Genomic DNA, 13438 nt, shown 5'->3' with positions numbered 1-13438 from the left:
TGGTGTTTTAACCCCTTGAATGAATATTGACTTTTTTCTTTTTTTCTCTCTCTCTTTTTTTTTATTTATTTATTTATTTTATGGTGACTCAAATACAAAGGTATTAGAACCTGTAATAATTCTATACTGTGTGTGTGTGTGTGTGTGTGTGTGTGTGTGTGTGTGTGTGTGTGTGGTTTGAGAAGACAGAAGATACTTGTTAATGTTGGACTTGATTTCTGTAGGTTGTAATTTTCAGAAAATAAAATAGTTTCTTAAAAATACACAAGAAGAAAGGTTGTTCTAAAGAAAAGAAGATATAAATGACAAAGCATTAATATCATTTCTTATGGAAATTGACTACAAACAACAGATAGCAGTCTCCTCCCCCCCCCCCTTTTTTTAGTAAGCTTATGAGTTGAGTGTGTCATTAGTGCTACAGATGCAGTGGTACTGATATGGACTCTGACAGGCTGTGTGGTTGTAAATAGGCTCATTTTAATATGAAAGTGCTCTTATTTCAGTTCTGTGTAAATTTTGGAAGCCATTGGAAATGACCCTGTTGAAATATGATTTCTCTATGATAAAAAGAAATGCCTTTTTATACATTATAAGATAAAAACATTTAATTCAGTTCCTGTTTATTTCTGGCTTTTGATTTATTTGATGTATGAAGTAGCTAAAGTATCTGGCTATCACCTAAAAAATTACTTTTTTTCCTCCCCTTTCTGTCCATGACAGCTAAACAGTGATCTTGAAGAAACCCAGAAATTGGCTCTTCGGACAGCAGAATTGATAAAGCACCAGCGACAAGAGCGAGGTAGAGATCGTGGTTCAAACAGTTCTGATACAACCCTCATTTACAGTACTAGTAATAGTAGTAGCAGCAGCAGTTGTTGCAGTACCTTTCAGCCATCTACTGACCATATCAATGGATCATCTATCTTACTTCCCAATGGACCACAGGTGTGTTCTGTATAAACTTGATCACTATTATTTTATAGTAGTAAAATCTGCAAATAAAAATCTAAAGCTAGCTCATAGTGTTAAAAATGTCATGAGAAAGAAATAATATAACCTTTGTATTTTGCTAATTTTTTTCTAGGAAAGCTTTAACCCATTATGGATGGGCATAATAAAATTATAGCATTTCTGACAGTGAATGCTCTTGTGTAATGGTGGTTCAGCCATTCCTCAGGTTTCATCATATGGCAAAATATCACAATAGCAATGTCAGCCTCCCATGTGGCTGTACTCAACTGCTGCATTATTGATTTTCAGCTTCTTTAATAGAAGATAATTTTTTTTTTTTTTTTTTATTTAAAATATTTTTCTTGTAAAATAGAGTACGAGGAAGACATTATTGTGGGAGAAGACACTTTTCTACATACATTCATTTAAAATAAATATAATAAAAATCTAATTAATATATGGTAAAATTTAATTATAGTGTTTTTGAGGGGACTGGTCTTAAAGAGCACTACAAGCAGGAAAACATGAGTGCAACCTTCTCCCTGTTTGGGTAGTAGTTGTTATATTTTTCAGCATTTTGTTAGGTAACTGTTTTTTTTTTTTTTTTTTTTTGTTTGGTTTTGGAAAGAGCTGAGGAGAGTGTATAGATGCAACAATAAATGGCCAACACAGAAAATCAAAATTCATTCTTTGGGATCTTAAAGTGATATATGTAGAAAAGAAGTTTTAATGGGCATACTATAAACATAAAAAAAAAATGCATAGCACTTCATAGGATTCATTATGGGTTCAGAAGAAAGGACCATTAAAAGCATGAATTAATATCATAAATGGGAGTGTTATGATTTATTGTACACTGCTCCCCCGTTATTCTGTGGGGTTTTGGAGGGCGAGTTGTGACCCGCATTATAAGATAACCAGTGCCTACAAATTTTCTCCAATTCATTGATTCTTGCTCCGAACGGACTCCAAATATATACACGAGTGAAATCCGACCATATCTGCGATATTTACCACGCTCTATTCCATGATTCTGTGCATTAATTTTTTTTTAAATTCCACCTGCAGACCAAAAAAAATCCACTTGGGAAGGGTTAATACTAATGAGTGAACCAATGAATTTTTCAAAAATTATTTATTTTCACAAAAAACATGTAGCAGTAGATACAGTAATTATAAAAAATTCAAGGAATTTATTTGATCACTTCTTTAAAAAGTCTGTAATTTTTTTGTTGCTTTTTATGGGAGAATCATTTTTGCAGGATCATATTTTTTAAAGACACTAATTGCAAAACCTTTACAGGCTTGACCTCCTGCTGTGCCTCTACCACCCAATCACAATCTCTAAGCCTTGTACTGCTTCCTGATCTGTGGGAACTTCGACAGGCTGTTCCTCTAGTTCTTTCATTTCCCCATCACTTCATCCATCCTTTCCTGTTTCTCGAGGGTATCTTTAACTGCCTCTATATCACAATGTATAGCAATTTCTCCACTGTTTTGCTCTTTATTAGTCACAGTTTGATTCCCTCCATCAGCTGTTATCAGAAAACCATTTTTTTCTCCAACAATTTTGAATTGTATCTTCCGAAATACTCACCGAAGCAAGACCAATTTTGTATGCTACTTCCTTTAAATTTAACATCACGATTGGAGGACAGCAAAGATAAAACTAGCTCGAATCTGTAATTTACCTTTAAATTATAAACGATTCCTTGATCGAGGGGCTGGATTAATGCTGTGGTATTTTTTCGTAAATACATAGCCCAAATCTTTCCATCTTTGGATACGAGACTGTCAGCAGGTGGGTGTACTGGACAGTTATACCAAAAAACAGTAATGCTTTTGGTTTGATGCATATTTTTCTCAAATGTTGTAGCACTGATGGTACAAACATTTCTTGGAACCAGGTCAAAAATAAATTTGCAGTCATCCATGCTTTTGAGCTGCTCATGTATTCTACAGGGAGACGTTTTCGGTTGATGGATTTCATCGCAGATTCTTACTTTTCCCAATTACCACAGAAGGCAGCTTATGGGGTCCTGTTTTATTCAAGCACAACAGTAGAGTGACATGATCCTTACTTAACTTCAATCCTGCTTTGTTTGGAGCTGATTTTAAATCCACAAATTTTGTTGGTAACATTCTGCAAAACAGTACGGACTCATCACAATTGTATAGTTGCTCATCACAGAAACCTTCATACGTAAATTTTAAGTCACTAATAAATTGTTTTGCACTATCAGCATCTGATGATTTTGCTTCACTGCTAATTGTTATTTCCACAATGCCATGATGTTTCTGCCAGTGCCATAGCCAATTCATCACTGGCAGAGAATTCATCATCAAGCTTTTAAGTCTTGAAAAAATTTCTCTGCTTGCATCTTCAGAATAGGACCTCACAGTGGAATTCCTAAACTACATTTCTGAATGAACTACGTGTATAAACAATCATCCACTGCTTTGTTTTTGCAGAGTTTTGATTTATTCTTTTCCAGTCCTGGGATTTTGTTTAACTTATCCAAGAAGGAACGTAGTCTTCCTTCTTCTACAATACATCCTCGTATTGTTCCCTCTGGGATACCCAACTGCTGTTTTATTTGTTCTTTTGAGACACCACTTTTTACTTGTTCGATTACAGTCAGCTTTTTCTTGATGGTGTATGACTTTCTTTTATTAATGTTCACCATAACCCCTGAAATCAATTTTAATTTATTATGAATGATAGCTACATCTGTAAAGCTCGCAAAAATGTAAAAAAAGAAAAATGACTAAAATTAGCATTAGCATTAGTAGAGGCACATGATGCAAGAAAGTAAGCTTATACAGCATCAGCCATAAAAATAAAAAAACACCCCAATTCACTGATCCATTCATTCCAGATGTTTATCTAATTCTGCCTTGAATTTATTTAAGCTATCAACTTCCACAACAACAACAACAAATGGAAGTTTGTTCCAACAATCAACTATCAGCTGGCTAAAGGCACATCTATTCTACAACTGTCTTTCCTCAGTTTGAATCTCTGACCCCCCTCAGGTTTGTAATCTGAGCAAGAGAAAGAATCCCCTCAGCATTAAGCCTGCTCAATCCATTCAAGGCCTTATACACCTCAATCAGATCGCCGCGCAGGTGATCTGATTGAGTTGTATAAGGTCACTGCAATTTGCAGAACTTAAGCCTCTCTTGGTAAGAGGATCCCTTTATTCCCCTCATCAATCTTGTTGCCCTTCTCTGTACATGCTCCAGCAAATCTACATCCTTCCTAAAATGAGGCCTCCAATCATACAACTATGATTGCAACAATACAAGTTACAATAATTCAATTCTGGCAGAAGTTGAAGATTACATCACTTCCATAATGCTTTTTGCACGACGGGTTTTCATTACAAAATTTTTGGAATAATGCCAGCAAAAACATTTTTAATGCCAAAATAACTGACACAGGTCTCAAACTATGGCTTGCCTTTTTTTTTTTTGCAGTGACAACCTTTACACAAGGAAGGACGGTCAATAGAGGGAAATCTTTCGAAGGAAAGAGTTCCCTCTCTCGCAAATACCGAGTGGGGAAGCCTCCTGCAGTGCAAGGTTTGCAAAAGAATGTTAATATAATGGGGAACGTTAATATAATATAATTGTCTTATAATGGGAAATTTTAATTTACCAGAGATTGACTGGAATTTGTGGATTGGTCACTCACACACTAGCAAGGCTTTGGATTTGTTGGATGATTGTTTTCTACAGCAGTATGTTCGGGAGGCAACTAGAGGGAGTAATACTCTTTATCTGATTATCAGTAGCGATTCTTCATGCATTAAGAATCTGCAGATAAAGGAACCACTACGTGGCAGTGATCACAGTGTGCTGAAGTGGGATTTACTCAAATAGGTAACTACCATCAGGGGTAAAGGGAAAAGTTTTTGCTTTCGTAAAGGTGACTACGGTTGTCTGAGACAGTATTTAAATTCTATAGGGGTGGGACCAACTGATGATGTTACCAACAGCAAATTCCAAATGGGAAGTATTTGATGAAATAATCTTGGAAGCTACTAGGCTTTTCATACCAACTAAGAAATATTGTTCAAGATTTAGGCCTAAATGGATATCAGATGAACTAATTAGACGTGTGGCAGAGAAGAAAAATGCATGGGATTCATATAAATTAACAGGTGACACAGAAGCCTATGATATATATAAGCTGGTGTGTAACCAAGTTACAAAAGAGATTAGGCAGGCGAAGGCAGATTATGAGAAATCTTTGGTAAAGAATGCAAAGAAAAACAGTAAAGAGTTCTTTACTTATGTAAACTCTAGAAGGAAGGGGATGAATCAGATTGGTCCACTTGATATCGATGGTTCAACTTTTGATGATCCTGCTCAGGTAGCTAACAAACTAAATGAATATTTAGCATCTACATTCACACATGAGGAGTTATTCAGGGAGAGGAATGCCAGAGGTGTATTAAACTCTGGCAGTAAGCTAGATAATGGGGTCTGCTGACGAGGCTACTAGTGACGGTCGTGTTCAAAGCCGCTAAGTGGATTTTTCTTATTTATTGATTTGAAATTATTGTTTTTCTAAAACTTTTGATTTAAATTTAATAGTATAACATTATTTTGTGATTTTTTGATTAATTTGGTGTATTTATTCTTTACTCGGCCTTGTAAAAGTATCGGTAAGGGTTTCCACGTGTTCGTAACTACCGCTACCGTTAGTAACTTTCCCGCCATTGTGATACCGTAATAGATATACGTCGGTTATATACCGTACTAGATAGCATTAGTTGAACTTCGTTAGCAGTTAAATTGTACGTTTAAATAAATACATATAACGACTTAGATTACAAACGTAATATAATTAATAATATAACATAATTAATTAATAAATTAATAGAATCATGACTCAGACCAGAGCAGCAACGCAAAAGGCTCAAGCTAATGGAAGTGCTGTGGCTCAGAGCAGAACTGAGGGGGGGCAGTTGTCCTCTGACTGACAGCCTTATAAAATGCACTGTTTGCTTGATGTTTGCAGAGCAATCGGGTACGGGACATGATACTGCCAAGGGGCATGTCTTTGTGTGCGCGCGATGCAAGGAGTGTATCGATATCAGGCAACAACTCGGCGTTCTTGTGGGCCTATATGAGAGCTTGAAGGACAGGGTGGATGCCCTCGAAGAAACTAAATTGAGGGGCCCATCAAGCTCTCAGCTGCCCACATCAATGCCAGAGCTTGCACTTGGGCATCGCGTGACACAGAGACAACCCCTAAGGCAGAATGCGCTGGTCCCGAAGGAACTAGTAGTTGTTGGTGACTCTATTGTCAGGGAAACGGGGAACATGCTTTGTAAAAAAGATAGGTGGAACAGGACCAGGGTATGTCTGCCAGGGGCAAAGGTTGATGACGTTGTAGAGCGAATATCATCTTTTAAGGGCACAAAAGGTGATATAGTTGTACACGTTGGCACTAATAATATTAAGAGTAGGAGACCGGCAGAATTACTTAACAAGTACAGGTCACTGTTGAACAAAAGCCGAGAATTAGGGTTGAATTTGAAAGTGTCTGCAATTCTGCCCAGACACGATAGGAGGGAGTATATGATGAGAGCCTTGTCGATCAATTCGGCCCTGGAAAGATTGTGCAAGGCTCAAGGGGTAGAATTTTTTTCAGCCTGGACTGTACTTGTTAACAGGAGAGATTGCTTCTACAGGGATGGGATACACTTAAATAGAAAGGGTGCAAGAATATTTGCTGATGCTATCGAGGCAGTGTTAGGTGGGTCGGAAAACTGCTAGCTTGGGGGGAGACAAAGACCAATAGATTGACAGTAGCCACTGGCAGAGGTGAAAGAGATTCTTGCACTGCTTCTATTAGAATGAGCAGAAGCCTGAAAAACAAGATGCATGGTATTTCAGAGACTGCTGGGAGCCATTGCGGTACAAGTAAACACATGGGTTGTGTTAGGGTAGCTAAGAATAGAAACAGGTGCAGGTATACTTGCGTGTACACCAATGCTAGGAGTTTAGTAAATAAATTTGATTAATTTGAGGTATTGCTCAAAACATCGAAGGCAGATATTGTTGGGATATCAGAGACGTGGTGTCACACAGATATAAGGGATGCAGAACTGCAATTTGGGGAGTACAACGTCTACAGAAAGGATAGACAGGATAGGAAGGGGGGAGGGGTTATGCTATTAGTTAAGAAACACATAAAAACCAAGGAAGTGAAGCCAGTCGACATCGCTGGACAGTGCAGTGTTGAGTCAGTTTGGTGTGACATAAACATTGGGAGATCAAAATTGAGAGTAGGAGTGTGCTGTAGGCCTAATGACTCTGATGAGTATAATAAGGAACTGTACAGGGAAATAGAGTGGGCCAGTAAATCAGAGTGTCTTATAATGGGAGATTTTAATTTCCCAGATATTGACCGGAATTTGGGGGCTGGTTACTCACACACTAGCAGGCTTTTGTGGATTTATTGGATGATTGTTTTCTACATCAGCATGTTCGGGAGGCAACTAGAGGGAGTAATACTCTTGATTTGATTATCAGCAGTGATTCTTCATGCATTAAGAATCTGCAGATAAATGAACCACTAGGTGGCAGTGATCACAGTGTGCTGAAGTGGGATTTACTCAAAGAGGTAACTACCATTAGGGGTAAAGGGAAAGGTTATTGCTTCCGTAAAGGCGACTACGATGGACTGAGACAGTATTTAAATTCTATACAGTGGGACCAACTGATGATGTTACCAACAGCAAATTCAAAATGGGAAGCATTCAAAGAACTTATCTTGGAAGCTACTGGGCTTTACATACCAACTAAGAAATATTGTTCAAGGTTTAGGCCAAAATGGATGTCAGATGAACTAATGAGGCATATGGCAGAGAAGAAAAATGCATGGGATACATACAAATTAACACATGACACAGAAGCCTATGATAGATACAAGTTGATATGCAACCAAGTTACAAAGGAGGTTAGGCAGGCGAAGGCAGATTACGAGAAATCCTTGGCAAGGGATGCAAAGAAAAACAGCAAAGAGTTCTTTACTTATGTAAACTCTAGAAGGAAGGGGATGAATCAGATTGGTCCACTTGATATTGATGGGTCAAGTGTTGATGATCCTACTCAGGTAGCTAACAAACTAAATGAATATTTTGCATCGACATTCACACATGAGGAGTTATTCAGCGAGGGGAATGCCAGAGGTGTATTCAACTCTAGCAGTAAGCTACAGAATCTTGAAATAACTGGGAGTAAAGTGGAGGAGAAACTGTTGAAGATAAACACAAGAAAGGCACCTGGGGTGGATGGGATCTATCCAGTTATATTAAAGGAGGCAGCAAAGGAAGTAAGCAAACCCTTAGCCATAATTATGAGAGCTTCCTTGGACTCAGGGGAGGTACCCATAGACTGGAAATGTGCAAATGTGACCCCAATTCACAAAGGAGGATCAAAGGCTGACACAAGTAATTATAGACCTGTGAGCTTAACTTCTGTTCCAGGAAAATTAATGGAGGCACTGGTTAAAGAAGCACTGCAGGATCATTTAGACAAGACTTCAGTTATAGCTCAGACACAGCATGGTTTTGTTAAGGGGAAGTCTTGCCTGACCAACTTGATTGGATACTATGATGCAGTCACAAAAGAACTGGATGCAGGGAATAACTTTGATATTATATACTTGGATCTTAGAAAGGCTTTTGATACTGTTGCACATGGAAGACTGCTACACAAATTGGAGCAGTGTGACATTGGAGGCAAATTGCTGCTATGGATAAAGGGGTGGTTGAGGGGGAGAAGACAGAGTGGTAATCAATGGACACTGCTCATCGTGGACTGATGTTATTAGTGGAGTCCCTCAGGGCTCAGTGTTGGGTCCATTATTGTTTTCTGTATTTATAAATGATATTGATGATGGTATATCGGGCTTAATGTCCAAGTTTGCAGACGATACAAAGGTTGGCAGGGTTGTCAAGGACACTACTGACACTATGCTGCTGCAACAGGATCTGGAAAGGTTGAGCAGATGGGCTGAGAGGTGGCAAATGAAGTTTAACATTGACAAATGTAAAGTACTACACATGGGAAACAGCAACCCCAGAGCAACGTATCAACTCTGTGGTACTACACTGACAGTGGTAGAGACTGAAAGGGACTTGGGGGTGGTTGTGCAGGCAGATATGAAGTTCTCTGATCAGTGCAGACGGGCTGCAAGAGTAGCTCATGGAGTATTGTCAATGATATACAGGAATTTTTCCAGCAGGGATAAGGAGGTGATTATTCCATTGTATAAGGCGATGGTCAGGCCACACCTAGAGTACTGTATACAGGTCTGGAGGCCTCATTTCAAGAAGGATGTAGAGCTGCCTGAACGAGTACAGAGAAGGGCAACAAGATTAGTGAATGGAACAAAGGGGTGCTCTTACGAAGAAAGGCTTAAGTTTTGCAAATTACAGTTTCTGGAGACTAGGCACCAGCGAGGTGATCTGATAGAGGTGTATAAAGCCTTGAATGGTTTAAGCATGCTCAATGCTGATGGGATTCTTCCTCTAGCTCAGAAAAATCACCTGAGAGGGCATAAATTCAAATTGAGGAAATACAGATGTAGGATAGACGTGCGGAAATTTGCCTTTAGCCAGCGGGTGGTTGGTTGGTGGAACAGACTTCCATCCCTTGTGGTGGAGGTTGACAGCCTAAATAAGTTTAAGGCTCAGCTGGACAGGTATTTTGAACGAACAGAGGGGTGAAGTGGAAGTGGGTTTTTTTTTTTTTTTTTTTTTGGCTGATGCTGCATAAGCTTGCTTTCTTGCATCAAATGCCTCTACTAATGCTAATGCTAATAATCTTGTAATAACTGAGAGTAAAGTGGAGGAGAAATTGTTGAAGATAAACATAAGAAAGGTACCTGGGGTGGATGGAATCTATCCAGTTATATTAAAGGAGGCAGCAAAGGAAGTAAAAAAAAACCCTTAGCCATAATTATGAGAGCTTCCTTGGACTCAGGGGAAGTATCCATGGACTGGAAATGTACAAATGTGACCCCAATCCACAAAGGAGGGTCAAAGGGAGGCACAGGTAATTGACACAGGAAGGGAGACACAGGTAAAAACAGACCTGTTAGTTTAACTTCTGTTCCAGGGAAATTAATGGAGGCACTGGTTAAAAAAGCATTGCAGGATCATCTAGACAAACTTCAGTTATAGCTCGGACACAGCATGGGTTTATGGGGAAGTCTTGTCTGATCAATTTGATTGGATACTATGATGTAGTCACAAAGGAACTGGATGCAAAGAATAATTTTCATGTCATATATTTGGATCTTAGAAAGGCTTTTTATACTGTTGCACATGGAAGACTGCTGCACAAATTGGAGCAGTGTGGCATTGGAGGCAAATTGCTGCTATCGATAAAGGGATGGTTGAGTGGGAGAAGACAGAGAGTGGTAATCAATGGACACTGCTCTTCGCGGACTACTGTTATTAGTGGAGTCCCCTAGGGTTAAGTGTTGGGTCCATTGCTGTTTCCTGTATTCATTAATAATATTGATGATGGTATATCAGGCTTAATGGCCAAGTTTGCATATGATACGAAGGTCGGCAGGGTTGTTAATGACACAAATGACGGTACACTGCTGCAACAGGATCTAGAAAAGTTGAGCAGATGGGCTGAGAGGTGGCAACTGAAGTTTAACATAGACAAATGTAAAGTACTGCTTATAGGAAGCAGTAACCCCAGGGTAACTGTGTAGTACTACACTGACAGCAGTAGAGTGAAAAGGACCGGGGGTTAATTGTGCAGGCAGATATGAAGTTTTCTGAGTAGTGCAGACAGTTTGCAAGAGTAGCTGATGGTGTCTTGTCAATGATATACAGGAATTTTTCTGGCAGGAATAAGGAGGTGATTATCCCCTTGTATAAGGCAATGGTCAGGCCACACCTTGAGTACTGTGTACAGGTCTGGAGGCCTCATTTTAAGAAGAATGTAGAGCTGTTGGAACGAGTACAGAGAAGGGCAACAAGATTAGTGAATGGAACAAAGATTTGCTCTTACGAAGAAAAGCTTAAGTTTTGCAAATTTCAGTGTCTGGAGACTAGGCACCTCCGAGATGATCTGATTGAGGCGTATAAAGCCTTGAATGGTTTGAGCATGCTCATTGCTGATGGGTTCCTTCCTCTTGCTCAGAATAATCACCTAAGAGGGCATAAATTCAAATTGAGGAAAGACAGTTGTAGGATTGATATGTGTAAGTTTGCCTTTAGCTAGTGGGTGGTTGACTGCTGTAACAAACTTCCATCTGTTGTAGAAGTTGATAGCTTAAACTGTGTGTGTGTGTGTGTGTGTGTGTGTGTGTGTGTGTGTGTGTGTGTGTGTGTGTGTGTGTGTGTGTGTGTGTGTGTGTGTGTGTGTTGGCTGATGCTATATAAGCTTGCTTTCTTGCATCATGTGCTAATGCTAATATTTTTCTCTGAAATTTTTCCAATGGCAGCATCAGGAAGTAAGACCTGTGGTATATCTGAATCCCCAGTATAAATGATGGTGTTATATCCGGGGAGTGGTGTACATTGAAAACCATGTACTCTAGTTTCTGTCTTGGAACCGTCAGTGGCAGCAATATATAAAATTAAACTATAAATTACATATTAAAATTAATAATGGAATAATAAAAACAGCAGCAAAGAATCACTGTAATTTATTCCCTTTGCAGTTATTAGTTAATATGTAATTTTCATTCTCAATTTATATATTTTATGTGATTTACAGTTCAATTTTTATATAGTATCATTCCTGAGGAAGGTTCGAAGAAAGTAACTAAATATATGGTTTTCATTGTATATTAATATTAGGTTAGCTTTTATTAAATTATTTTCAATGAATGCACATGCACAGAGGAGTGTCATTCTTCCATGTAGTAGTTATTATAGTCTGTGTTCTCATCTTTCAGTGAACATATTAGAAGAAATATATGTTGTAATTAATGTTTGTGGTCAGAAGTTCAAAACACAATTTCACACTTTTAAGCCTCTACAGAAACTTACAGTACTATAACATAATAAATCTCCTACTGCTGTTGTCTAACTGTATATAGTTGGGGGTAACAGCAGTGGCTCTTTTACATCATTGCATTGCTGTTTGAAATCATTTTCTTGGAACAGGGGAAGCTTTTGAGTTGCCACTTCATGCCATGGTTGGCTATATACAGGATATTTCACTTAAAAGGCACCACGGCTATTTTGCTTATTTTTAGGTTTTAAGTGTTTGTTGTACTTTAGCTGAAATTTTTTGAATCCCATGTTAAAATTGCACTAAGTATTACAGTTTAGATTAAAATTTCTAAATATAAATTTTGCCTAATCACGTACTTTTTTTACCAGTGGGAATGTTGTTTCCCATTATCATTTTCATCTAAGAATGTCATACATACACTTCTGAAATGAATGAAAATTAATTTTGTTTGAAGGAAGGGGGGGGAAAATCAAATAAAACAAATGTGTATGTGAAGTTTGCTATTCAGTAAACATGTTGTTTAGCTCTATGAAGGCAGTTGTTTTTTTTTTTTTTATGAAAACCCCAAACATGAAAGGTATCAAAACCTATAGTACTTAGTACCGTGCATGGGTTGAAGGAGAAGTATGGGGGGAGGGGGATGCCGGAAACTTTGCTCTAGAGACTAAACATGGGTTTCACCACTTCAAGCCTCCAATAAGCAAAGTGGTGGTATTTCACCGGTTCTCCTTCTGCAGCCTCCCTTCCCTTCCAAATGAAATCAGTTTATATTTGTTCTAGAACTGTACAAATGATATTTTTTAGCCTAAACTGAAATGGGGAACAACTTTCCCATTGAGAGGAAAAACTGGTTGATGAGACAAAATTTAGAAATTGTATAAATGTAAACTGTAATACTTATTCCAATTTTAGTATCGATATCAAAAATTTCAGCAGAAATACAACTTAACGACTCAATTAAATAATGGAATAGTGAAAATGCAGAAATTAAAAAACTAGCAAAAAAAAAATAATAATACAGATAGTTCTGGAATTTACGAGTTAATTTGTTCTTAGCATGCTTGTAAAATGAAAACTCATAAAGCACAAATTCATTTCCCATAGACGTCATGTTAAAAACAGAGGTTACGTTTTTAACAATAAAATTTGACCATAGTACTGTTAAATAAAGGTCAACAGAACAATAGTTTATGCTTAATGATTTATTTATCCAAAGAAATGAAAACATAGCCTTAAAATCAAGCAAATTATAATAATAAAGGAATTATTTTTGTTATACAAACGTTAAAAAATTTTTATTCTTCATCATCATTGACTGATGATGATGGATGAAGAATAATGCGATCACGTTTGCTTATGATCTCATATTTTGTTTCCGATGTTATTCCTCTTCGCTGTTTCTTTTTATTAATATCACTCTCCATAGTATTACTTCGTTTTGGAATACTGTACAGTATTAATAAGGGGGATAAATATGAAA

At 37.8% G+C, this 13438-nt stretch overlaps 1 protein-coding gene across 3 annotated transcripts in view; it reads left to right on the top strand.

Moving 5' to 3' along the window:
- Positions 1–13438, top strand: part of Lrch (Leucine-rich-repeats and calponin homology domain protein) — a 380867-nt gene that overhangs the window by 221772 nt on the left and 145657 nt on the right. For all 3 annotated transcript variants that reach the window (XM_090375083.1, XM_090375084.1, XM_090375082.1), the window contains exon 8: positions 721–945. In XM_090375083.1, the coding sequence (XP_090231209.1) occupies positions 721–945 (225 nt within the window). The remainder of the gene's footprint in view (positions 1–720; positions 946–13438) is intronic.

Source organism: Mastigoproctus giganteus, chromosome 6 (genome assembly GCF_048544385.1).
Source record: "Mastigoproctus giganteus isolate SK-2022 chromosome 6, ASM4854438v1, whole genome shotgun sequence".
In the NCBI taxonomy this organism is placed as follows: Eukaryota; Metazoa; Arthropoda; class Arachnida; order Uropygi; family Thelyphonidae; genus Mastigoproctus; species Mastigoproctus giganteus.
The sequence above is the reverse complement of the archived record's forward strand: the minus strand, read 5'-3'. Positions and strand labels throughout refer to the sequence as shown.